At 41.3% G+C, this 26,928-nt stretch overlaps 2 protein-coding genes across 2 annotated transcripts; both read right to left on the bottom strand.

Moving 5' to 3' along the window:
• Window positions 1-1,329: 1,329 nt before the first annotated feature.
• rab40c (RAB40c, member RAS oncogene family) lies at window positions 1,330-8,195 on the bottom strand. Its single transcript, XM_033970976.2, has 8 exons — window positions 7,638-8,195; window positions 7,394-7,540; window positions 5,677-5,737; window positions 4,554-4,614; window positions 4,348-4,425; window positions 2,651-2,873; window positions 2,147-2,435; window positions 1,330-1,950 (listed from the first exon to the last, which is right to left on the bottom strand). Exons 2-7 carry the CDS (start codon window positions 7,533-7,535, stop codon window positions 2,161-2,163), a joined length of 840 nt encoding a protein of 279 aa, XP_033826867.1. The 5' UTR covers window positions 7,536-7,540; window positions 7,638-8,195; the 3' UTR covers window positions 1,330-1,950; window positions 2,147-2,160.
• Window positions 8,196-11,828: 3,633 nt separating this feature from the next.
• pigq (phosphatidylinositol glycan anchor biosynthesis, class Q) lies at window positions 11,829-26,609 on the bottom strand. The gene is made up of 14 exons (XM_033971031.2): window positions 26,522-26,609; window positions 23,460-23,633; window positions 22,868-23,048; window positions 22,183-22,391; window positions 20,258-20,454; window positions 19,743-19,874; window positions 18,326-18,446; window positions 17,525-17,651; window positions 16,930-17,083; window positions 16,743-16,854; window positions 16,461-16,541; window positions 15,541-15,655; window positions 15,118-15,179; window positions 11,829-12,752 (listed from the first exon to the last, which is right to left on the bottom strand). The coding sequence occupies exons 2-14, from the start codon at window positions 23,610-23,612 to the stop codon at window positions 12,603-12,605; spliced, it is 1,794 nt and encodes a 597-aa protein (XP_033826922.1). The 5' UTR covers window positions 23,613-23,633; window positions 26,522-26,609; the 3' UTR covers window positions 11,829-12,602.
• Window positions 26,610-26,928: the final 319 nt, after the last annotated feature.

Here is a 26,928-nt window from a genome sequence, read left to right as displayed (position 1 = left end):
TGTTTTTATTGTTGAGGTTGTGATTGTGTTTTTTATGTTTTAATTGTTTTGTTGTGAGTTTTATTGCATTAAGAAACACAGGCTCCTGAGGCAGATTCATCATTTTAAAGTTTTTTGTTCATTATTATTAATTTTTGTTTGTAGCACCATGGTTCTGTAAATAACTTTGTAAATAATTTGAGAGAATGTTGGAAGTTTAATAAATGAATCAATGTTTAAAGTGGGGATTACATTTCTACAAGGTCTTTTACTTAACACAGAGGTTTCCTTTTATTGTTTTGAAAATGCTATATTCACCCAAAACAACGTATTAACATGTTTTATAAGTTTCACTTTAGTTTTTGACCCCTCCCTTTGCTCTCTGTGTTACATCATTCCCCCTTCAAAGCACTATCACAACACAATCAGCTGCATCCCACTAATGAAACTACTGCCCATCACATCAGGGTTGTAAAGTTGCTCTGTACAGTTTTATATCATGCTTTTGTGTATTTATGAAGATTTGTCATGTTGGAGTCTGGATGATCTAGGCTTGTGGGCGGAGCCTCGTACAGACTTATACTGCTAACCATAATGAGGGTTCAAATAGGGCCCAGGAGAGATCTGTAGATTATGCAAACATGGATGACATCTGAAACCTCTTCATGTTTTTGATGAGGAACAGAGGTAGAACATGGAGTCTGCAGAACATCTCCTCTTTAAGTAGAAAGATGATTTGGTCCTTAAAGAAACTGTACAATATGAGCAGAAGAAACATGTTCAAAGTGAAATAAGAGATAGAACATTTGTGTGTTACAAGGCAGCGCTTACAGCGTCCTCACCAAGGTCCTGGATTAATCCTGGTTTAGACCTGGTTTAGACCTGGTTTAGACCTGGTTTAGACCTGGTTTAGACCTGGTTTAGACCTGGTTTAGACCTGGTTCGGTCCTGGTCTTCTCTGCCAGTTTAAATAAACTGAAATGATTTTTTTTGTCTCTTCATAAAGTGGAGGCATTTTTCATCTTAAAGACGTGAGTGTGTCAGACTTTAAGACAGAACATAAATATGACGAGTTTGCGGAGCTGATCCCAAACTAATGATGAGACGGTTCAACGTTTAAAGAGCAGAAGTTTGGAGATAGAATTCTATAGAGTTCTACAAAGTTATAAAGACTTATACTGCCCCCTGCACAACATCTGAGGCTATGATATCATGAAACTCTTCAAATCCTATTGAAATGTTAATTTGAAAAATCACAATCCCACATGTGTTAAACTTCAGCCTCTTCACGAGATGTTTTCTAGATTCATTAAAAATCCCACGTCAAATAAGAAGAAAAACTCTTTGTGTATTTCCAATTCCCCGTTTTTATCTTGTTGCCAACGATTCTTGCTTTCGTCGCTGCTTCCAAAACGTGCAAGGGTTTTAAGATATAAAGAGGTGTCTGGTGTTTTTAGATATGGAGAGGTGTGTAGTGTTTTTAGATATGAAAAGGTGTGTAGTGTTTTTAGATATGAAGAGGTGTGTAATGTTTAGATATGAAGAGGTGTGTAGTGTTATTAGACAGATATGGAGAGGTGTGCAGTGTATTTAGATAATAAGAGGTGTGTAGTGTTTTTAAATATGGAAAGGTGTGTAATGTTTTTAGACAGATATGAAGAGGTGTGTAGTGTTTTAGGCAGACAGAGTGTGTAGTGCTCAGTGATAGCTTATTGGTCATTTAAATAGCAAAAAACACATGAAAATATTATATAGAGCAAAAAGACAAAGTACTGGAATAAACCGTGTGCTGTGGTGCGTTCAATGTCACAGTTAAAAATCTGTACAAGAGAGTCTCAAACGTAGTGTCTGCGATTACATGAGGCACAGTTTAAAGGCTCTGCCCAAGTGGACAGTTTTACCCATTAGTCTTTGCTCCGACAGAGTCCAGACAAAACCAGAACTGGTCCAATGTGACTTGTTCAAAATTACCTTTAAACGACAAAGAAAAACTGGTGTTATTTACGGTGTGATTAAATGTGACAGATGCAGCTCAAAGAAGAAGAAATATAGATCATTACATCATAAGCACAAGTTTTAGGAGCTGGTTCCTTTTACCTCTAGATCCCGCCCCTCCTCCCCCCTCACTCTTCCCTTTAGTCCAGACCCCACCCCCCCATAAACGTACCTCATGCTGTGCTGTTATGAGATCTTGCAGTTGTTTCTGGTGCAGTTCTGGGGGGGGCTCTGTGGCGGTCGGATGGATTTGGAGCGTTTGAGCGAGTTTCCCTTGGATGCGGCATTGGGATTGGCGAGTGAGTACGAACGGCCATGCATCATCACTGCGTTCATGCCGTTCGCCATCGAAAAGGACTTGAGGTGAGACTTTATGGCGACGGGCAGAGGGAGTTTATCGATCAGGTGAACCGGAGTGCAGGAGACGATGGCCCGGCAGCACAGGTCCTGAAGACTGAACACTAACAGACACAGAGAGATGCGGGGTTAGAGTCATTCTGAACACTAATACACAGAGAGACGGGGTTAGAGTCATTCTGAACATTAATACAGAGAGGCAGGGTTAGAGTCATTCTGAACATTAACAGAGAGAGACAGGAATCATTCTGAACATTAACAGACACAGAGACAGGGTTAGAGTCATTCTGAACACCGACACAGAGAGATGGTGCAGTACCTCTGTTTGGCCTCCAGAACTTCTCCATGCCGTGCCTCATTAGGACGATTCGCGACAGCTCCGTGAACGACTCAATGACGTTGAAGTTACACAGCGGACTGACCTCGAAGAAGGTCATCCCGTTCTTCTCTGCGTACGCCCGCGCCTGCTCAGTTGGCACCTGACGCTTAAATGCCAGGTGCAGTCTGTTACCTACCAGGATCCGGGGCACTCCAGGGGCATGCTGGGAAATGGAGAAAAACAGGGGTCAGAGAGGACTACAAAAAAATATAGACTTCTTACTGCCCATCTATAAATATATGAAGTCAGACTATACACAAACGACCAGGAAGAGGAGAAGCTTCAGCTGCGCCTGGAGAATCTGACCATCCTGACCGGTGGCGGAAACAATGTAGCAGTCACATGACCTACAGCTGTTTGATAAAAACTACAACACCCACAAACCAGATGAGCGAGAGATGAGCGAGAGAGAGCGAGAGAGAGAGAGAGAGAGCGAGAGACCAAATACCTTAGACTGCAGATGTTAAAGCTCCTAACCATGCATGGCGGGTTCCAGCTCAAATCCAGCACCGAGGTGCTAAGCCATAAGGAAGCAGGCCGAGCACTAGTGAGTACATCAAGGACAAGGCCCCAACAGATGATGTGCTCAGCAAAAGTCTCAGACAGTGGAGTGCAGAGGAAGAGGTGCTGGAGGAACCATCATGGGAGCACAAGCCCCTGCATGGGACATACCACCGGAACATAACTGAAGTGGCTGATATCAAGAAATCCTACCAATGGCTTGAGAAAGCTGGACTGAAGGACAACACAGAGTCACTCATCCTGGCTGCACAGGAGGAGGCCTGGAGCACCAGAGTGATAGATGCTGGCAAGGAAAGCATACATGGAGCGGCATAACCAAGTGACGGGCATAGTGTACAGAAACATCTGTGCAGAGTACGGACTGCAGACCCCAAGGTCAAGGTGGGAAACACCTCCAGAGGTAGTGGAGAATGATCGAGCCAAGCTTCTGTGGGACTTCCAGATACAGACTTACAGAATGGTGATGGCGAACCAACCAGACATTGTGGTGGTGGATAAACAACAGAGCAAAGCCATTGTGGTGGACATCGCAGAACCAAGTGATGGGAACGTCAGAAAAAAGGAACATGAGAAACTAGAGAAATACCAGGGGCTCAAAGAAGAGCTGGAAAAGACCTGGAAGGTGAAGGCATCAGTAGTGCACTTGGGGAGTGGCCCCCAAACTGGAGGAAAAACATCAGACATCTCAGTCCAGAAAAGTGCAGTACTAGGAACAACAAAGATACTGCGCAGAACCCTCAAGCTCCCAGAGGTCCCGAGCGTGGAAAAAGAGGGGATGAGACCACCCGCAGAGGGTGAGGAGATATATATAAGTCTACTGACTCAACCTGCCAGTCTGATGTGTGCGAGATAAACCAGAGCTTCTATTTGCTTCATTCAGTCATTTTGTCCAGTTAAAGTCCTTTCTCTGTCCACTGGGGTTTTTATGATGCTTGCAGTGCACTGTGGTCTATATTAACCGCTCAAGTGACCAGCGCTGGACATTACTTTTCAAGGTGCAAAGCAATTTTTCACCAACAGGACATTCAGACACCACTAAAAATGTGTGAGTCTAAATAGCGCCCCGTGTAGACACAGAGATTCAGACATAGACAAAGACCACAGATGTATTTTACCTCATCGATTTCTCTGATCCACCGGTCGATGCCATCAAACGACCAGCGGTTTGTGATATCATAGACCAGCAAAATGCCCTGGACACAAACAAAACATGAGATTGTTTCTGATTGATTCTGCCCCTGAACGTGAAATCCATATTGTAATCATTGTGACGGGTGTGAGAATGAAGACAGAGGTCAACGGTCAGAGGCCAGATCCTCACCTGAGCGCCGCGAGAGTATGACCTGAAGATGGTACAGAACCGGCCCTGTCCAGAAGTGTCCCTGAGAAACACAACAGGGTTTAAGAACACGCTCACCCTATGATGGCTCAGTCTACTCATGCTATAACACACCGTCAAAGGTTAGGAGACGGTGCCTCCCAGGGCCTAAAACATCCTAGACTATACTGGCACCACAAATTAGATTCTGGTGCTCTTTGTATCATCATAAACTCATAAAAGAGATGACAGTGGTCAAAATGATGCTTAAACATTAAATATGCATTTTATATACATAAATATGATACTTAAACTATATCTATATATGAGTGTGTGTATATACATATATGTACACACACATACATACATATATGTGTGTGTGTGAGAGTGTGTGTGTATATGATATAATTATATATAAATATTACATAAATAAGTATTATATACAGATGTATAGGTATTATATATACATATATTACATAAATATAAAAGTGAACCATCCCCTGTGGTCCAGAGGTTGCCCACTGTCTAAAGCAGGGGTGTCAATCACATTTTCACTGAGGGCCACATCAGCCAAATTGCTACTCTCAAAGGGCCAGATGTAAAATAAATGTAACTCCTTTTTTAGCTTTTAATTAACTGTTTCTGTATTTATTAATTATTCAAGTTACAAATATTGCATATTCATTTGCATAGGTGTAAAATATGGCTGTGTAATGGCATATCTCTTGATAAAATGACAAGTTAAGACCATCATATCTTTTAATTTACCCTGTCAAGGGCCACATAAAATGATGTGGGGGGCCACATTTGGCCCGCAGGCCTTGAGTTTGACACATGTGGTCTAAAGTGAGCTGATATTTCGGATTTATTCCAGAATAAGTAAAAAATATCTCCAGGGAGACATGCAGCAGGGCTCCCTCTGCCAGTACAGTTTCATACTGCACCTGTTCATCTTTTACCTGATGCTGCTTTGTCTATTTGTTTGTCTGTTTCACACATGCTGTTTGTGTCTCAAATAACATTTAAAACAGGTGTTATTATCAGGTTTTAAGGTTAATTTGTTGTTGAGGCTCTTTAGCAGCACTGACAGTACACCTGTGTGACCAGAAGGGGGCAGCGCACTCACCACAGCTCCAGCTTCACTCTGCGTCCGTCCAGGAGGATTGTGGTGGTTTTGTAGTCAATACCTGCAGCAAAAACGTGAAACAAATGTGTTTTAATAATATATAAATCTCATGAACCCAATGACATGAGCCCGTCCATTAAAACTCAACAGCTGTTTCATTCATACATTTGTGTCAGACATGTCCACAGATTGAGCTCATCGGCCATGAAAAAACTCATATCGACTTTAAACAGATTAAGTTTAATACAACTCAAATCTCATAGACAGAGAATATTTACACAAAAAAAAATTCATTTATTTTGAGTGAAAAAAACACAGCTAGTTATAAAACATCTTTTATACAATTATTGAAATCAAGACTTTAAACTGATTTTAAAAGTCACAATTATTTTAATAATCTGCACATCTACACATGCCTGTGTGTGTGTGTGTGTGTATGTATGTGCGCACATGTATTTATATGTGTGTGTAAGTGGTTTCAGCTGTTCTTTCAGGTTTCCATATATGTCTATGTAACATGTGCACGAGTGTGTGTAACATGTGCACGAGTGTGTGCAACATGTGCACGAGTGTGTGCAACATGTGCACGAGTGTGTGTAACATGTGCACGAGTCTGTGTGCAACATGTGCACGAGTGTGTGCAACATGTGCACGAGTGTGTGTAACATGTGCACGAGTCTGTGTAACATGTGCACGAGTGTGTGCAACATGTGCACGAGTGTGTGCAACATGTGCACGAGTGTGTGTAACATGTGCACGAGTGTGTGCAACATGTGCACGAGTGTGTGCAACATGTGCACGAGTGTGTGTAACATGTGCACGAGTCTGTGTAACATGTGCACGAGTCTGTGTAACATGTGCACGAGTCTATCTAACATGTGCAGGAGCCTATGTAACATGTGCTTGAGTCTATCTAACATGTTCATAAGTCAATGTAAGATGTTCATAAGTCTGTAATGTGCATGAGTCTTTGTAACATGTGCATGAGTCTATATAACATGTACATAAGTCTATGTAACATGTACACGGGTCTATGCTCAGACACGTTTGTGAACCGGTCGCTCAGGTTCAGACTCTGTTTAAACTTGTCTGATTCTGATCTCATTTAAACTCAATTCATTTAAATATGTTTACACCAAAGACAATTCATATTTGACTGAACAAGCTAAGATGAGCCAAAATGAGCTGAATCTGAGCCAAAATTGTCAAAAATGAGCCAAAAATGGAAAAGATTTGTAAAAATCTAAGTCATGTTATTGCAAAGCTAGAATTTGACTTCTGTTCTATGTCCAAATAGAGAAACCCTGAGCAGAAATCAGGAACAAAAAACACATCATCCCCTTCCTGTTTTTACTATCTCATAAAAGAAATGACACTGGTCTCTGATCTGTTTCCTCATCTCTGTTTTGTTTCACTCACACGTTTAACACACAAACCCTGCATATTTAGACTGTTCTTCTCTTAAATAGAAAACACTCTGTTCCACCTTGTGATGTCATCATGTGGTAATACAGGAAGCGATCCACTGTGTTTTAAACTCCATGTGTGATACAGGAGCTTTAAATATATGTAGTGACAGAATTCAACCATAATAATATTAACAAATCTATGGGAAACACTGACCACTGACCTATACTGACCTGCACTGACCTCTTCTGACCACTGCGGTACTGACCGCTGCTGTACTGACTGCTGTTCTGACTGCTGCTGTACTGACCGCTGCTGTAGGCGTAGGGCGACTCCGCTGACCCGTCCTGCAGACTGTCCAGGATCTCTCCTTTGCCCACGTCGCTGTCTCCCACCAGCAGAAACTTCAGGAGGTAGTCGTAGCTCTTCACTGGGCTGCCCTGGCTCCCCATTGCGGCTCAGGCGCACCGGACACCCACAGGAAAGTCCAGAAGACACCGGGGCTCCGAACAACGGGCCCCACAAAGTCCAGAAGACACTGGGGCTCTGGGAACAACCGGCCCCACGAAGTCCAGAAGAAACTGGGGATCCGAGAACAACCGGCCCCACGAAGTCCAGAAGAAACTGGGGATCCGAGAACAACCAGCCCCACGAAATCCAGAAGAAACCGGGGCTCTGAGAACAACTGGCCCAACAAAGTCCTAAAGACACCGGAGCTCTGAGAACAACCGACCCAAGGTAGTCCTGAAGAGTGTGTTTTGGCTCTGCACAGCACGGTCCAGTTCAAACTGTAGCGTCCAAGATCGTCTTCTCCAAAGTCTTGCAGCTTCAAAAATAAATTTAAATCCCCAAAAAAACCTCTTAAACTTTATTAGGAATGCGTAAAAAGATCATGTTAATCGAGGTCTTAAGTATTATTTGATCACAGCTTCACAATTCCGCAGGTAAAAATGAAACTAAACGATTTATCCACAAAAATAGAAATCACACGCAGCACGTGGATTATAAACACATACCATAATCTGGATTATAATCCCGTTGTTTGTGCCAGATTAACCTGGATTTCACACATTAAAATAGCACATTATTGATAAAACACCACATGCGCTAGCTCGGTGCGTTTACCGGAAAAATAATTATGTACAAATGTCAGCCAAACACGTTAATATTTACTATAAACCATTATAAATTATTGTCATCACTAAAATATGCAGAAATCTCAGTTATAATGTGTAAATCTGATCAAATCACAAGCTAGTATTGTCCAGTTAGCAGCGCAGTTTAGCAGTAAATTAAGTTTGAACATATAATGGGCATAAAACAAGAAAATATTATAGACTTCCCGGATAAATAAACCGCTCAGATGATGTTTTTGTGTTGGAGCTAATGCTAATGCTAAAGCGCAGTCCGCTTCAGGCCGCCTCTTTTCTCTGCAAATCCAGACTCTTAAAACACACCATTTTGGACATTTAACGAGCTAATCCCGGGGTAAAACGTCCGGTTTAAATCTGTGAGCGGATATTCGCTGATTTCAGGTCGTTTTTGTCCCATTTTCGCCCATTTATCCCAGATTCGAGGCGCAGATGTCCCTCGTAGCTCAGAACTGAGACTGCCACAGATGAACACAGCCCAGGCATTTCATCCGGGGGAGGGGCATTTCACCCGGGGGAGGGAAATGGAAAATTAATAAATTATACAAATATGAACGATAAAATATGAATACAAGTCTAAATAAATACAAATAAACAAATTAATAATTAAATAAATATGTTTAGTAAAATATTACAATGTCAGAGTTCATCATTTGATAATCCATTTATTTATTTTAAACTAAAAAACAGACAGATGTAAAGATTTAGACACTATAAATTATATAGAAATAAATAAAACACCATATCATTTGGTTCGGGTGCTACTAATGAGGAAATCAAAGCGAGACTAAAAACAAACTGAAATAATACAAACAAATATATTAACACGTAAAGATATTTTTTGAAAAGCCTAAACAAAAATATCCAACGCAGTGTGACGACAGGAAGGATATTTATGGAACAATTATTACCGTTTAATCATAAACTATTACCTTTTAATGATAAACTATTACGTTTTAAACATAAACTATTTTCTTTTAATGATAAACTACTAAGTTTTAATAATAAACTATTGCCTTTTAATGATAAACTATTACCTTTTAATGATAAATCTCCTCGGACGAAATACCCAGAGTGTAGTGACGTCAGAGCAGACTCATGCCCCGCTATCTCCACCACGGGATTGGGCAAACCACCTAAACATTGGCGCTTATTGGCTGCCGTGGACGTCAATCAAAAGGCACTGTCAACAAACGGACAAAGATAAACAGAACAATGGGAGAATGAGATTAATCAATAAAAGAAAGTTTAAAACGTCACCGATTTGACCCAGAGTCAAAATAGCGCGTCAGTGGCGCGTGACACAGTTTTTTATTATATTAGTAATTCATATGTCACGTGTTTTAGACAAGTTCTAGTGTTTTCTTTGTGTCAGATGGGGTTCGTCTGAAACGAGCTCGTTTGTAAAAAGAACCGTCAAAATAAACACGTTTAACCCGTGAGAAAAAACTGTCTAATAACTCAGTCTGTCTGATGTAATTAAGGAGTTCTCTTATTTGGAGACAAAAATACCATGGATATAAGACATCATAGAGGAACATCACCACATCAGTAAACAAACTATGGAAATGTGTAAGTAATAAATGTATTAATAATAAATGTATGATTAATACATGTATAATTAATATATTTATAATTCAAGTAATAAATGTATAATTAATAAATGTATAAAAATAAATGTATAATTAATCTAGTCTAAGTTATAAATATATAAATAATACATGTATAATGTAATAAATGTATAATTAAAACAATAAATGTATAAGTAATACATGTATAATTAATACTCTGCAGCTGATGTAACAAAGTCAGACTTTAATCTAGCTGGCATTAGCATTAGCATTAGCCAACAGTTTTTCGGTGAGTCACCGTTTGTGTAAAATAAAACATGACTGACCACAGGGTCCTGAACATGTGCTCTTTAAATACACTGTTTTGTTTTCAAAAAGTCTTAAAACTGTTTGCTAATGTGAGCATTGTCTCCATGGTAACTGCTGAACATTCCTCCATAGACATACATGCAGAACACCCCTGGAGTGATGTCACTGCAGTTATTATTATTAAAACAGACATGGTGCTTTAATTGTGCTGCAAAGAAACAAATACATATATATCTTGTAAATCCAACGTTAAAATGTATTAATAATTATTTATTAAATTACATTATAGTTCACATGGACTGATTAAAAATATAAAAAGAGAAAATCAAACAAAAATCTAAATTCACTCATCAAAGAAGAAAAATCACAGGTTAAGACCATGTACTTGATTATATATATATATATATATATATATATATATATATATATATATATATATATATATATATATATATAAAATAAAATAATACACAGAGTCTACGGTTCAGACAAAGTAAATGATTCACATTCAGAAAACAGCCTGAAAATCTGTCCCTTTTCAGTTCCACATCTATATTATGTGTGTGTGTGTGTGTGTAGGGGTGTGTGTGTGTATATATATATATATATATATATATATATATATATATATATGTATATATATATTTTATTTTTTTTTATTTTTTTTTTATGTGTTTCTGAAACTTTATAAGTTTTACTGAATCTTGTGTTTTAAGTGTGCTTTTAGGACACTGCCATGTTATGGATATTAATTAGCACATAGCTTGTAAGCACGTAGCCCATAAGCACAAAGCCGGTTAGCCTCAGCGATGCCTTTGAACTCTTAAAATTATCATTTTTCTCCATCTATGGGAAAAATGGATGAAAAATTTCCTTCCAGAACAAGAGCGGACTTGGAAGTGGGGAGAGCTGTTGGCTGCAGAGTAAACTATAAAAATGATACAAGGTTTTATGATTTTGTTGATTTTAAATCTGCCTAAAACTGATGTGGGATAAAAACAGGAGCTGCAGACTTTAGTTTTCTTATAAAAAAATATTAGGAATGAGAAGAAGTTAAAGCTACAACAGGCACAATATGACATAAAACATGAGGTCATTCTTTAATACAGAGTGTGGTCATAAGGTCAAAGGTCAGATTCAAGTATAAAATCATAACAATATCAATGTTTGTAAGTGCAGCTGTTTAAGTCGTTTCAAGTCAGCACTGAACAAACTGAGCAGTTCCTTTATGTTTGTCAGTTTTTTGTGTTTTTGAAGCTTCTGTTTTTAAGTTTCTATAAAGTTTGAGTTTATGTAATAAACTATTACTTTGACAACTTGAACAAGTTTGAACAGGTCTGAACCGGTTTAAACTGGTTTGAACAGGCCTGAACAGGCCTGAACAGGTCTGAACAGGTCTGAACAGGTTATTTCAGATTTTTAAATGACATAATATTCAAGAGATTTTCATTTGGGGCTAAGATTTTAAACTAAAGCTAAAATACATCTGGACATTTTTAAATATTTTTATTGTAATAGCTATTTTAATATTTAATTTAATATTTAATTTTAATATTTTACTCTAATAATTTTTTTCTCAGAAGAAAAAGAACATTAAGTAGTTTTAGTGAAAATTGTAAATGCCTTTAGGCCCTTAAAAGCTGCACTGTGTAACTTTTCAGGTAAAGTAGGTTACCTGCTCGTCTCCATGGAAATGTTATTACTTTGTCTGGAAGGTCCCACGGTATGGCATTAAGCTGGTTTATCTCGCATTTATTCAACTGGGGGGTGGGGGGGATACGTGGAGATAGATACATTAGAGATAGATACGTTTAATGTTATACTGTGGAACATTCCAGGTCCCAAGTAATGTCATCTCCATGAAGACAAGCAGGTGAAACGTTACCTGAAAAGTTACACAGTGCATCTTTAACAAAACTACATGTCATAGTGAAAATAAAACAAACTGTGGTTTGTGTCAGGGTCAAGGTCTGAAGTAAAACGCTTCATCCAGGTGTCCAACGAAGATACTTTCTCCTCTTTTCTCCTCCTTTTTTTCAGTCTGTTTTTTCGGCCTTGTGTTTCCATGGATACACCAGTTCTCCTTCTCTCCCCTCTCTCTCCTCTCCTCCTCTCTCCTCCTAGTACATTTGGGGTCAGTCTGTCTTTTCAGCCTTGTGTTTCCCTGGATACACCAGTTCTCCTCCTTTCTTCTCCGCCTCCCTCTCTCCTCTCTCCTAGAGGTGCATTCGGGGTCAGTCTGTTTATTTCGACCTTGTGTTTCCATGGATACACCAGTTCTCCGCCTGCCTCTCTCTCCCCTCTCTCCTCCTTTCTCTCTCTCCTGCTCTCTCCTCTCTCTCTTCTATCCCTCTTCTCCTAGAGGTGCATTCGGGGTCAGTATGTTTTTTTGGCCTGTGTTTTCACGGATACACCAGTTCTCCGCCACTCTCTCTCTGCTCTCTCTTCCTCTCTCTCCCTCTCCTCTCTCTTCTTAGTACGTTTGGGGTCAGTCTGTCTTTTCAGCCTTGTGTTTCCATGGATACACTAGTTCTCCTATAAACAGTTTGTTGATGAGCGCGGCCCATGAGTCTTTGCGGCGGCTGTCGTTTGGGGAGCGATACGTCCGAACCACCGAGCTCAACTTTAAAGGGTTAATCTGAAAAAAACAATAAAACACAAAGGGTCAGCTAAAAACAAAGTTAAATCTACCACTGGACATGAAGTTTTAGGATGAAGATGTTTGGCTGCTCATCCAAGACGCTTCTTCAGTACTGGTCAGATTGCTGCTGGACACTGCCTTAAATCAGTCTGAAGGGAGGAGCTAACTACACTGAAACTGAAAACAGCTTCTGTTTACAGTTTCTGTTTGTAGGCTAGGTCTGTTGGGCTACACTCAGTGTGCACTGTGCCTGAGACCTACTTGGCATACTTTGTTCTCTTTTTTTGTTTTGGGTCTGAGGATGGGGTTATAGATGAGGGATAGGTGATGTCTGGGCCCCCTGTTCAAGGAAGGATTGTCTTTCCTTACAAAAATAGCTTCTTTAATTCCCCTATCATTTCTTTTCTCTGGCTAAGATCTGTACCTCACTATCTTCAAAGGAGTGGTTAGTGTCTTTAAGATGGAGATGTACGGCAGACTGGGGTCCTGAGGAGCTCTCTCCATGGTGTTGGTACATCCTCTTATGAAGTGGCTGTTTAGTTTCTCCAGTGTAACGCTCACAGCACTCTTCACTACACTGAATGGAGTAGACTACATTACTTTGTTTATGGCTTAGGGTTTTGTCCTTTGTGTGAACCAGTTTCTGTCTTAAAGTGTTTGTAGGTTTGAAATAGACTGGAATCTCAAACTGTCTGAAAATTCTCTGAAGTTTTTCAGACACAACTACTGTAAGAAATAGTTACATCTTTCCTTCTAGGTTCCTTCCGTTGTCCTGTTTCTTAGCTCTTTTAAATCAACTGAAGGCCCATTTTGGATATCCACAAGCAGAGAAGGCTTTCACCACGTGATGTTCCTCCTTCACTTTTCCCTCAGTGTTTGTGGGCACCACTTGAGCTCTGTGTTGCAGAGTACAGATAACTGTGAGTTTGTGCTGCAGTGGATGGTGTGAATCAATCAGCAGGTATTGGTCCGTCTGTGTAGGTTTCATGAAGACTTCTACCTGGAGACACCGGTCCTCCCCTATAGTTACTGCATAATCCAAGAAGGCTAGTTTGTTTTCCTTGTCCTCTTCCCTTGTGAACTTGATGTTTGGGTCCACAGCATTAATATGTGCAGTAAAAGCTTCCAGATTTAGAATTTTGATTTTAGTCCAGTTGTCATCCACGTATCGATACCAATGTGTGGGTGGAGGGCCTGGAAATGAGGCTAATGCCTCCTGTTCAAATTGTTCCATGTATAACTTCACCATAATAAGAGAGGCCAGTGAGCCCATTTCCCTCCCTGTGTAACCCTGTCGTTTAAGCCTCTACAGACATGTTGTGAAATGCATCAGACTGTGTATGATCCTAATCTACCCTCAGAAGTGAATCCGCATTAAAAATAAAGTGTAAATCTACTTTTATAGCAAAAGACAAAGTTTAAATCTGTCAACTGGACAAATTGTTGTATGAGTGAAGACCTTTCGCTGCTCATCCAAACTGCTTCTGGTGGACACTGCCTTATATCTATCTGAAGGGAAGGGCTAACTACACTGAAACTGTAAACAGCTATTGTCTCCAGTTTCAGCTGAAACTACCCTATTCAACCTATAACTCCATCTGAGGATGGAGTTACAGGTGGGGGATAGATGATGTCTAAGGCCCCCACTCCTGTTTAAGGAAGGATTGTCTTTTCTAACAAAAATCTTCTTTAACTCCCCTCTCAAACCATTTCTTTTCTCTGGCTAAGATCTGAACCTCACTCTCCTCAAATGAGTGGTTAGTGACTTTCATTAAGATGGACAGCAGACTGGAGTCCTGAGGAGATCTCTTGGTGGTGTTGGTACATTCTCTTATGAAGTGGCTGCTTAGTTTCTCCAGTGTAACGCTCACTGCACTCTTCACTACACTGAATGGAGTAGACCACATTACTTTGATTGTGACTCGGGGTTTTGTCCTTAGGGTGGACCAGTATTTGTCTTAAAGTGTTTGTAGGTTTGAAAAAGCCAGGAATTCAAACCCAAAGACCCAAATTAAGAAAACAATAGCAGGATCGTTAAAGGTTGAATGGGGTAGTTTCAGCGGAAACTGGAGATAATAGCCGTTTACAGTTTCAGAGTAGTTAGCCCCTCCTTTCAGATAGATATAAGGCAGTGTCCACCAGCTATCTGATCAGAATTGAAGAAACGGCTTGTATGTGCAGTAAAACGTCTTAACTCCTACAACATTTTGTCAAGTTGACAGATTTAAACTTCGTCTTTTGCTATGGATCAGACCTGGACGACTGATAAGAAATAATAAATCTACTTTTGTAAAACTAACTTTACTACTCTACTTTTGTAATGAGTTTACAGTTAATAAAATGTTTGTCTCTGAACTCTGACCTCCATGAGCAGGTGGAGACACGTCCCAGGCTCGTCACACAGAACCCTGAACTTCACTCCGTCTGGAAAACAAAAAAAACATATGATGATCTTTATGTATCACTTTAAGATGAACTCAGACCCCTTTAAGACACCTCTGCATTTGACCCACCCCTCATCGTCTCTGAGTTAAACCTGCATTTGACCCATCTCTCTGTGTCTCTGGGTTAAACCTGCATTTGACCCTTCTTTCAGTGTCTCTAGGTTAAACCTGTCAGGATCAGTGGACCCATTTCCAGATCTTGAGCTGGTCTGGGTCAGGACTAAACCTTAGCCCCGCAGAGAAAGGCTCTAGTGAGTTTGTGATGTAATAAACTCAATTATACTCATCCTAAAGCTCAGAAACATTACATCACATAACATAAGCTGATGTGTAGTTGGTACCTGCGAGTGTGTATGGCCGACACACACGCAGCCCCACAGAGAACAGAGGGAACGAGTTTATAAAGTCCACAGTGAGATGGAGGACGCCCTGCACCACCACGACCACCAGGCGGAGCTGCACACAGGAAATACACACTTTAAACAAACACAGTTCAAACAGAACCACTAATCAGTGTGGAGTCAGGAGGACTAAAGGGGAGCGGGAGGAGGGGTTGGGTTTGGAGGGCTAAAGGGGAGAGTGAGGGGGGCGGAGTCTGGAGGACTAAAGGCAAGGGTGAAGGGGGTGGAGTCTGGAGGGCTAAAGGGGAAAGTAAGGGGGAGAAGGAGCGGGGTCTGGAGGACTAAAGGGAAGAGTGAGGGGACTAAAGGGGAGAATGAGGGAGGAGAGATGCAGACGAGGCAGACGCACAGGAGGAAGAGATGCAGAGGAGGAAGACGGTCCAATTCCCTCTGTGTTCACCTACCTCAGGACACTGTCAGCTCAGCTCATTAAAAGGTGCTATACTAAACTATACTAAAGTGTGTCCTGTAAACAGACACATTTTTAAATGCGTCTTTGTAAACACACACGTTTAAATGTGTGTACAATTATCCAGTCAGAACAGAATGCGCCTCTTTGGGTTGCCAGCTTCAATGTTTAAATCCAGTTGTTTTAAAACCTAAAATGCCTCTCTCTGATCTGACTGGTCACTAAACACCAGCACCTGCAGCCAATCAGGAGACAGTGCTAGTGCAGCCTCTGCAGCTCAGGGAGTGAATCTGGAGGTTCTGAACATGAGACCTGTCCATAAACTGAGAATGAGACACACCTCTATGTGTTTCAATCTGCAGGTCAAGGCTCTCGACACAGGTCTGTCCATATAGTGAGAATAAGTCTTGTATGTGTCTATCTGCAGGTGTAGGGTCTGTTTGGTTCTTACCAGAGTGAAGACGAGGTAGTACAGGGCGGTGGTGGGCAGCAGGAACAGAAGAATGGTGAACAACAGCGTCCCAATGAACAGCTGCAAGAAAACAGGAGGAGAACTCATGAAAACAACAACAGGTTCATGAAACAACAACAGGAGAACAGCTCATGAAACAACAACAGGAGAACAGCTCATGAAACAACAACAGGAGGAGAACAGCTCACAGTTCACCTGCTTGTGTTCACCTTTTTGTTTTCACCTGCTTGTGTTCACCTGCTCGTGGGTCTGGAGTTTTACCTGGTCGAGGTCGTAGGAGCAGGAGTCCACTCTCTGCCGCAGCACGTTCCACTTCTTTCCTCTGAACAGTCTCCATAGTGACGAGAGCCCATACACCTTCATACAGTAGAGTCTGCGACACAGACATGACAAAAATCAGGTTAAAGTGTATTTTACACAATGCCTCTCCTTTAAGCCAATGACGTACCTTGCACCGTAGACGTAGAAGCAGTAGATGTGGAAGGTGAGCAGAGCGATCATGTCTGACAGCAGAGACACGGCCATACTAAGCCCCAGAGCTGCAGACAGACCTCCGTACCACAGCAGGCTCTCCACAAATGGAGACATCAGGTGAATGTAGCCTACCAGACAAAAAACAGGACATAAAAATGACCTACCAGACAAAAAAAACCCAGCAGAAATATGACCTACCAGATAAAAAACAGGGCAGAAATATGACCTACCAGATAAAAAATAAGGCAGAAATATGACCTACGGCACAAAAACAGCAGAAATATGCCCTACCAGACAAACAACAGGGCAGAAAAATGACCGATTTGAAAAAAAAACAGGGCAAGAACCTACAACCTACTGACCAGGTCAGGAGAAAGGCTTCACTGAAACAGCCTCCTCTCACTGTTCTAGATCAGACACATTTCCCACAAGTAAAAATTGACTTTGAATTAAATGATGTATAAGGTAAAATAAGGTTAAAGTACTCTCTTAAATAAGAAATGTTTTGGTCTGTTTTTTGGTCACATGCACAAACACATGACTCATTATAAAGCGTTATAGTAACTCACTGATCCAGAGGTGGATGTGGTACAGGAAGAACCGTCCCAGGACCTGGTCCAAGGCCCGGTTCATTTTGAGTCCAGCCGGAGCTCCCATCAGCCACTGCAGCAGCCCCTTCAGCTCTTTGGCCACATGCTGCACAACAACAACAACAACAAAGTGTGTTTTTGATGAGAGAACGCAGCTGAAATCCAGTTGTTTTAAACCTAAAATGCCTCTCTCTGATTTGAATGGTCACTCCCTAAACCCCAGTACCTGCAGCCAGTCAGGACTCAGTGCTAGTGCAGCCTCTGTAGTTCAGGGAGTGAATCTGGAGGTTCTGAACATGAGGCCTGTCCATAAACTGAGACTGGACACACCTGTCCTGCAGGTCAAGTGTAGTACCTTCTTTAAAATTCACTTCATTTAAAGATAAATGTTAGAGTTGATAGATTAGTCGTCTGCATTTGACCTGTAAACCTCAGGAGCAGTGGGACCATCTCCGGATCTGAGACACAGAGAAAACATGCAAAGTCCACACAGACAGAGAGAACATGCAGACTCCACACAGACCCAGGGAGAACATGCAGACTCCACACAGAGACAGGGAGAGTCTAAAACAGACTCTTTTTGTGACATTTTAAACACTGATGTAACTAAATGAGGCTGATGTCATATTTTCTGGCCTCATCATAAATGTGTGGGTCTTGTCACATTATCATCACCACGAGGTCTGTGTCCCTCAAGTCGACCAGATGACATACGTCACATCTGCTATGTCCAATCAGGAAGTAAAATGATAACCCTCATTAAAACTGACACAGACTCACGTCGGCTGCAGGGACCAGGGCATTGGCGATGGACGAGATGTGGTCGTCTCTGTAAAGCCATGACATGAGAAGCAGCCCCAGAGCCACGTCCAACAGCACAGACACAAAAGTGTTTGATTTTCTGTCACAGAAAATAGATAAAAGAGAGAGGGTTAAAACAGAGAGAATGGAGAGAAGACAGAGAAGACAGAGAGAGGGTTAAAACCGAGAGAACAGAGAGCGGGTTAAAACAGAGAGAACAGAGAGGGTTAAAACCGAGAGAACAGAGAGAGGGTTAAAACAGAGAGAGAAAGAGAGAGAGAGAGAGAGAGACAGCACAGACACAAAAGTGTTTGATTTTCTGTCACAGAAAATAGATAAAAGAGAGAGGGTTAAAACAGAGAGAATGGAGAGAAGACAGAGAGGACTAAAAAGAGGGAGAGAGGGTTAAAACTGAGAGAACAGAGAGAGGGTTAAAACAGAGAGAACAGAGAGGGTTAAAACCGAGAGAACAGAGAGAGGGTTAAAACAGAGAGAGAAAGAGAGAGAGAGAGAGAGACAGCACAACAACAGCACAGACACAAAAGTGTTTGATTTTCTGTGACAGAAAATAGATAAAAGAGAGAGGGTTAAAACAGAGAGAATGGAGAGAAGACAGAGAGGATTAAAAAGAGGGCGAGAGGGTTAAAACTGAGAGAACAGAGAGGGTTAAAACAGAACAGAGAAAAGAGAGAGAAAGGGTTTAAAAGAGGGAGAGAACAGAGGGGTGTGTTTCATTCCCCACAGACTGTATAAAGAAGTGACTGAGAGAGCGTGACATCACCACAGCTTCAGCTTCAAATGAAGCTCATGGAGGCAGTTATAAGGGCCAATTTAGACCAGGGTTCCATATTTGGAATTCTGACTATGAGTATCATAGCAACCAAAGAGCCAATTAGGAGTGAGACTTTTGAAAGTAATGCCCCTTTCTGCCTACACTGCTGGTTTAGCAGGGAGCGGGCGCTTAGTAATGCTGTCAATTAAGCCTGTTGCTAACACTAGCAGGAACGACCTCGTGGAAAGGACCCGTTTGATTTGTCTGTTATTAATGTTCATATCTTGATTTACAGACACAATAGTGAAATAAAAACCCCAGGATCATGTAGAGCAGGTTAATACATTTAACATTTAAGACCAAAATGACGAGTCTGACAGCAGCAGTTACAGAGAGAGGGGACACAGTTTTTACACAGAAAGTGAATTAGAGCTGGAGTTGATGGAGTGTGCCCATGATCACTTCCTGTTTTTAGCGTGGTGGCTAGCAGGTTAGCTATGTCCATTTTTACAAACAGTCTATGTGTTTAATACACAAACCCTGCACATTTAGACTGAGTTCTTCTCTCAAACTGAAAACACTCTGTTCCACCTTAACTGAATAGTGCCTGTGCTCCATCCTCACCTCATAAAGGTCATGTGATCAGGGGCGGTTGCCGTGGAGAACAGCTTCTTCAATCGCTCTGTTCTGAAGCTGAGCTGGACACACGTCGACAGTTTGGACCAAACAAATGGCAGTGGAAAAACATGGAACATCCTGAGATGAAGAGGAAAACAGTTTTTACAATAAAGAACAAGTCAGTTTAATATGATAATAATATAACATTATAAAAATAATAATATGATAATATATGATAGGACCCTGAGCACAGTCTTACTGATTTAAGTAAAGTTTTACTTAGGTTTGACTCTAAACTTTATGAGGTCAACTGGACTTTTTTCTCTAAATGTTTGTGTTTTATGTTTCACATTTGAGTAAAGTCACAATTCACAAAGAAAAAAAAAAGAAACATTTTTAAATATTATTATAGATATTGTACATCTTTTCGACCTGATGTTGTCTAAACCACTGGCCCGATGTGAACGTGTATTCTAAAACGTTCTGAACGTGTATTCTAAATAAAACTGCGTTTGTGAGACCTGAGGCTGCAGAGGCTCGTCAACAGGTGGAGGACAGCACTGACCACAGAGCACACAGGGACCGCCCCTTGTTTACACAGCTCCACCACGATACTGGCCTCTCTGCCCTCGCTCTGCCAGTGAGTGGACTTCACTGGACCCTCGTCGTATTTGTCCAGGAAGAACAGGGCCTGGCTCCGGGACACGCTCTCGAACATCTGCAGCAAGAGAAGGATGATTCAACTCCGATAAGTAAAAGTACAGATGCCAATACTCAAGTAAAAGTATCACATGAAAGTTGGAGTCCCCCAGGGATCTATCCTGGGACCAATTCTGTTCAGTCTTTACATCAATGATTTGCCAACAGTGTGCACTGGATGTGAGGTACAAATGTACGCAGACGACACTGTGATCTATGTACATGGAAAAAACAAAGATGAAACTGCTAAAAAACTGTCTGAATCTATGGCCCATATTTCAAATTGGCTGACTGGATCATGTCTTCATCTCAATGTAAAAAAAACTGAATGCATGTTTTTTACAAAAAGACCATCAACTTCCCCAAATCCTGATGTTGTTGTTGCGGGTAAGAAAATAAGTATCGTGACACAATATAAATATTTGGGTGTTGTGTTAGATTCAAATCTTACTTTTAAACAACATGTAAAGAAGGCCACCCAAACAGTGAAACTAAATATAGCAAATTTTAGACATATCAGGCATAATTTAAACCAAGAAGCTGCAAATTTATTTTTTAATGCAATGATAATGCCTCACCTGACCTACTGTGTCACCTCCTGGTCTCAGGGCTGCAAGACAACAATGAAACCAATCCAGTCAGCCTATAAACAGGCTCTCAAAGTCCTGGATATGAAACCTTTTCGCCATCACCATTGTAAAGTCTTGAGCAAACATAAACTTTTAAATTGGGACAATCTAGTAAAATTTCAGGATGCTAACTTGGTCTTCAAAATTCTTCATGGCCTTGCTCCTCCTCCACTCTCTAAATTTTTTACACAGAGTGGTAGAAACACCAGAGCTGCTGCCTCAAACAATCTAGTTGTGCCTCTGAGAAAAAGCTCATTTAGCCAATCTGCTTTCTCAGTTCGAGCGGTCCAGTTTTGGAACACTGTCCCGCCTCACATCAGAAGCGTGGAGTCACTCAGGACTTTTAAAATCATGGTAAAAAAATGGTTACTTCTGAATCAAGCCTGTGATCATCAAATGTGAAATTGTGCTGCCATGTGCTGCCTGCCAGCCTCATCTGTTCTGTGTTGTCTGTAGATTTTGTCTGTCTGTATCACAGTGTTTTACTAATTGCCTAGTTACCTGTACTAACTTTTAAAACATTTTACTAATTACCAAACTAACTTTTTATAATCTTGTATTTTATGTGTGGTGGCATTTTACATCTTGCCATAGGGACTGCAGTTGGAAACTAGCTGTATAGCTAATACTGGCGCATTTACAGAAATGTCGATTAATGTGCTTTGTCCCTATTCAAATAAACTAATAAATAAAAAAAACTACTCAAGTAAAAGTATTACAAATGTACACACACCACCAGACAGAACACACACCACGAGCTATAGGTCTCTATAATGAGCTGTAGGTCTTTATGACAACCTGTAGGTCTCTATAACGAGCTGTAGACCTTGATAACGAGCAGTAGGCCTTGATAACGAGCAGTAGGTCTTGATAACGAGCTGCAGACCTTGATAACGAGCTGTAGGCCTTGATAACGAGCAGTAGGCCTTGATAACGAGCTGCAGACCTTGTTAACGAGCTGTAGGCCTTGATAACGAGCTGTAGGCCTTGATAACGAGCAGTAGACCTTGTTAACGAGCTGTAGGCCTTGATAACGAGCTGTAGGCCTTGATAACGAGCTGGAGACATTGTTAATAGGCTGTAGGCCTAGTTAACAAGCTGGTTGTGGTGGTTTGTACCTGAGTGAGTTCAGACGTTGGCTCAGGGTTCGGGTCGGCTCCTTCGCTCTCATCTCGATGAAGTTGGGAGAGCATCACCTTTCGCTGCTCGTAGTGGATGAAGATGACTTTCTGATCAGACTCATCCTCTCTCTCCTCTTCCTCCTCTCTCTCTTCTCTATCCTCTCTCTTCTGTTCTTTCTTTACTGGAATCTGAAAAAGACTGTTCTCTGAAACAAACAAAGAACAGTGTAAATATGAATAAACCCATCGGTCACTAACCTTCTCAGGACATCAGACTAGTGACCCCGCGGTGACCCCACTAGACACCTTTGCACATTTTGTTATTGTAAAGTTTTCCTGCTGGCCGGTCTGTAAAATAAATCAGCTCTGTCGGTCCCTATGTCTCTACATTTGTTTAACACACAAGACTAAAACTTCAAACTCAAGCCTGATATTAAGGAATAGAATCAATACTTACAATCAATACAAACTCATCCCAATCCAACGGCGATAAAAACTCTGTTTTTTTAGACACTGTGATGTTCCACATTAAATGTTGTACTTTGTGTTCTATTCCCATGCGTCTTATATCTGTGTAACCCCTCAGTGTCCAGGTGTGTGTGTGTGTGTTTGTGCGTTTGGGTGTGTGCATCTGTGTGTGTGTCTGTGGGTGTGCATCTGTGTGTGTGATGGTGTCACTCACTCCGCTCTGTGTTGAGGACACTGCAGCTGAAGCCCGTCTTGCCCGTCTGGCGGCTTATCTGGAGCCAGCGTCTCTGGGGGAAAATGGAGCTCAAGTCTCTGAGGAAACTCTCCATGTCACCCTCTGCTGGCAAACTCCAAGAACCGAGCACAGACAACTGCACCCCACTGCGGGACTGAACCTAGAGAGAAAGAGAGTTAGGCCTACAGAGAGAGAGAGAGAAAGAGAGGGCCTACAGAGAGACAGAGGTTAGGCCTACAGAGAGAGGAAGGTTAGGTGTACAGAGAGACAAAGGTTAGGTTTACTGAGAGTCAGAGGTTAGGCCTACAGAGAGGTAAGGCCTACAGAGAGAGAGGTTAGGCATACAGAGAGAGAGAAGGCCTACAGAGAGGCAGCGGTAAGGCCTATAGAGACAGAGTTAAAATATATACATTTTGAACCCTCTCCTTGAAATGTGCCTTTTACATTTTACACTTTTCTACACTAAACGAGTTTTTACGATCACATGTTTTTTCTACTTGTAAGATGAAATAATCTTCTGAAATGACCCGCTCAGTCTGACCCACCCAGTCTGACCCGCGCCCAGTCTGACCTGCTGGATGTATTGTTTGACCGTGCTCGGGATGAAGGGGTAGTGGATCACAGCCAGGACCACAGCAGAGTCATATCCCGCCAACCATCGCCCCACCAACAGGCCGCTGTCGGCACGGTTACAGCACTGAGGGAAGAACACCTTTATCACCATGACGACTGGAGCGTTCAGGACCTGAGCAGTCAACAACAACAAGGAGAGAATGACATATCACACCATTCCAGAGAGCACACACCACCAGACATAACACACACACAGCACCAGACAGGACACACACACACCAGACAGAACACACACACACCAGACAGAACACACACCCTCAAGTAGAACATTCACCACCAGACAGAACACACACACATACCACCAGTCAGAACACACACACCACCAGAAAGAACACACACACACCACCACCAGACATAACACACACACAAACCACCAGACATAACACACACACAAACCACCAGACATAACACACACATAAACCACCAGACAGAACACACACCACCAGACAGAACACGCACAGACACAGACATGCACACACACCAGTCAAAACCACCAGGCCATTTTTAAAATAGCCAATATTTGCTTTGATCACTGCTTTGCACTTTTGACCCTGAGGCTCAGCTGTGAAGTGAACAAGGACAAGGGTTTGAGCTCCACAAAGCAAGGGGACAAAGGGACAAAGGAGGAGACTCTGAGGGTTTGAATATAAAATATAAGAAAACATTTAGGTATTTCACGTTTTTCGTTATTACATAATTTCATATACCTGACTTGCTTCAAATGAGGAAAGTAATAAACATAAAGAAAAACACCACATGACTGGTAGTGTGTACATCATCAGTCGAGAGGCAGTTTAAGGAAAAAGTAGCAGTCAGTTCTAAAAAAAATAAAAAATAAAAATCTTAAATCTAATGACTTTAACAAAGTTTTAAAGAAATGACCAAATGCACTTTATGACCAGTCTAACCAGTCATATGCAAATTAAAACTCAAGTCATAGTCATTAGTTTCAAGTCATCAATGATCAGAGGTCTACACACAGTCCTCCAGAAGGTCAGAGGTCAACAAGCAGTCCTCAAAGAGGTCAGAGGTCTACAGCAGTTCTCCGAGAGATCAGAGGTCTACAGCAGTCCTCCAAGAGATCAGAGGTCAACAAGAAGTCCTCCAAGAGAGATCAGAGGTCAACAAGAAGTCCTCCAAGAAGTCAGAGGTCAACAAGAAGTCCTCCAAGAGGTCAGAGGTCTACAGCAGTCCTCCAAGAGATCGAAGGTCAACAAGAAGTCCTCAAAGAGGTCAGAGGTCTACAGCAGTTCTCCAAGAGATCAGAGGTCTACAGCAGTCCTCCAAGAGATCGGAGGTCAACAAGAAGTCCTCCAAGAGATCAGAGGTCAACAAGAAGTCCTCCAAGAGAGATCAGAGGTCAACAAGAAGTCCTCCAAGAGGTCAGAGGTCAACAAGAAGTCCTCCAAGAGGTCAGAGGTCTACAGCAGTCCTCCAAGAGATCGGAGGTCAACAAGAAGTCCTCCAAGAGATCAGAGGTCAACAAGAAGTCCTCCAAGAGGTCAGAGGTCTACAGCAGTTCTCCAAGAGATCAGAGGTCTACAGCAGTCCTCCAAGAGATCAGAGGTCAACAAGACGTCCTCCAAGAGAGATCAGAGGTCAACAAGAAGTCCTCCAAGAGGTCAGAGGTCAACAAGAAGTCCTCCAAGAGGTCAGAGGTCTACAGCAGTCCTCCAAGAGATCGGAGGTCAACAAGAAGTCCTCCAAGAGATCAGAGGTCAACAAGAAGTCCTCCAAGAGGTCAGAGGTCAACAAGAAGTCCCCCAAGAGGTCAGAGGTCTACAGAAGTCCTCCATGAATGTGGTTTGAAGCAGAGTTCAGACTTTGGAGGACCATGATTGACCGTGTTCGTGTTGAATGGAGACACAAGGAGTGTAGCGTCTATTTGACTAAATAAATTCTTGTTGGACTAAAGATGTGCTGCTGATCGATTACTCAACTAAAAAGTGACAAAAGCTCTCCAAACTATTCCGTATCTTTGTGTATCTGACCCTGCACTCACCAGATTACACCTGCAGGGGGAGCTCACGCAAAAAATACTATTTATGCAGAAAAAGTGCTAAGAAACAATGCAATTAATACTTTAAAAAGTCAGAAACAAGCAAGTACAAATATTATAAAAGACATCTTTAAGCCGCTAAAATGTACTTATACCGTGATAAAGATGGAGGACATATTGCCCCATATCTGCCAATAATGCAGGAGAGATTATAGTATATTATATAGGTATAAGGTACTGGTTAATTTACGTTTAAGGTACATGTTTATTTAAGTTTAAGGCACATGTTTATTTAAGTATAAGGTACATATTTATTTAAGTTTAAGGTACATGTTTATTTAAGTTTAAGGCACATGTTTATTTAAGTTTAAGGTACATGTTTATTTAAGTATAAGGTACATATTTATTCTGAATCCATTCATCTCGTGAAGGAAATTAAAAATGAATAAAAAGAGTAAAAAATACTGACGCAAACAGCAGACTGTAAAGGCACCTTCATGCTTCCTGTCACTGCTCCGTTTTTACAGTAACAACAGAAAATAACCCAGGACGAGCATAAAGAACCGGACACCTGCAGATCCGAGTCTCACAGCTTTAATCACGTTTAAAACAACAGATATAAAACTAACCACGTTTAAAGCAACATATATAAAACTGTAAAGTCCCTGTGTTTGGCTTCGGCCTCGTTATTGTCCTTCAAATATTGAGTTTGTTGGGTCTGAACTCGCCAGAGGGAAATGACATTGATTTAACACTGGACCAACAGAAAACACGGACAAACGCAACTAAACACGAAACAACTGAAATGACATTACATTAAAAAAACAAAACTATACTACACAATATGTTTTACTTTTTGAAAACACCGATCATTTAATTCAACTTTTTCAGTCCGTGTGTTAAAAATAAACCTCAAAATCTCTATTAATATGTCGAACAATATCAGAAAATGTAGTTTGATCAGTAACAAAGGATAAAAAAAGACAAACTGCGCAACTTACCACAGAAAATGCAATAAAAGCGTCACTTTTTCAGATGTTTCAGGTTAAACGCGCTCGGCCGCCATGTTTGTTGTTGACAGTCCGTCTCAGAAAACGGACCGGGGAAAACAAACTCCGTGAAACACAGGTCCGCACTAAGAGCACAACATGTACCTGAAAATGTCTGTATAGACCCTCAGTTGTCCAGGTCTGATTCATAGCAAAAGATTTGAAAATTTGAACTTAGTCTTTGGCTATGTTCATGAAAAGATAGACACAATCTATGTTTGCCATTATCTGGCATATTTACACTGTAATTACAGATGTTCATTAATATGCTGTGTCCCCATTAAACAATTAATAAAATAAATAAATACAATCATTTATAGTTATACAACAATTTTACTGTTTCTGACTGACCCAAAACA

This window comes from Periophthalmus magnuspinnatus, chromosome 8, assembly GCF_009829125.3.
Source record: "Periophthalmus magnuspinnatus isolate fPerMag1 chromosome 8, fPerMag1.2.pri, whole genome shotgun sequence".
NCBI lineage: Eukaryota > Metazoa > Chordata > Actinopteri > Gobiiformes > Gobiidae > Periophthalmus > Periophthalmus magnuspinnatus.
The sequence above is the reverse complement of the archived record's forward strand: the minus strand, read 5'-3'. Positions and strand labels throughout refer to the sequence as shown.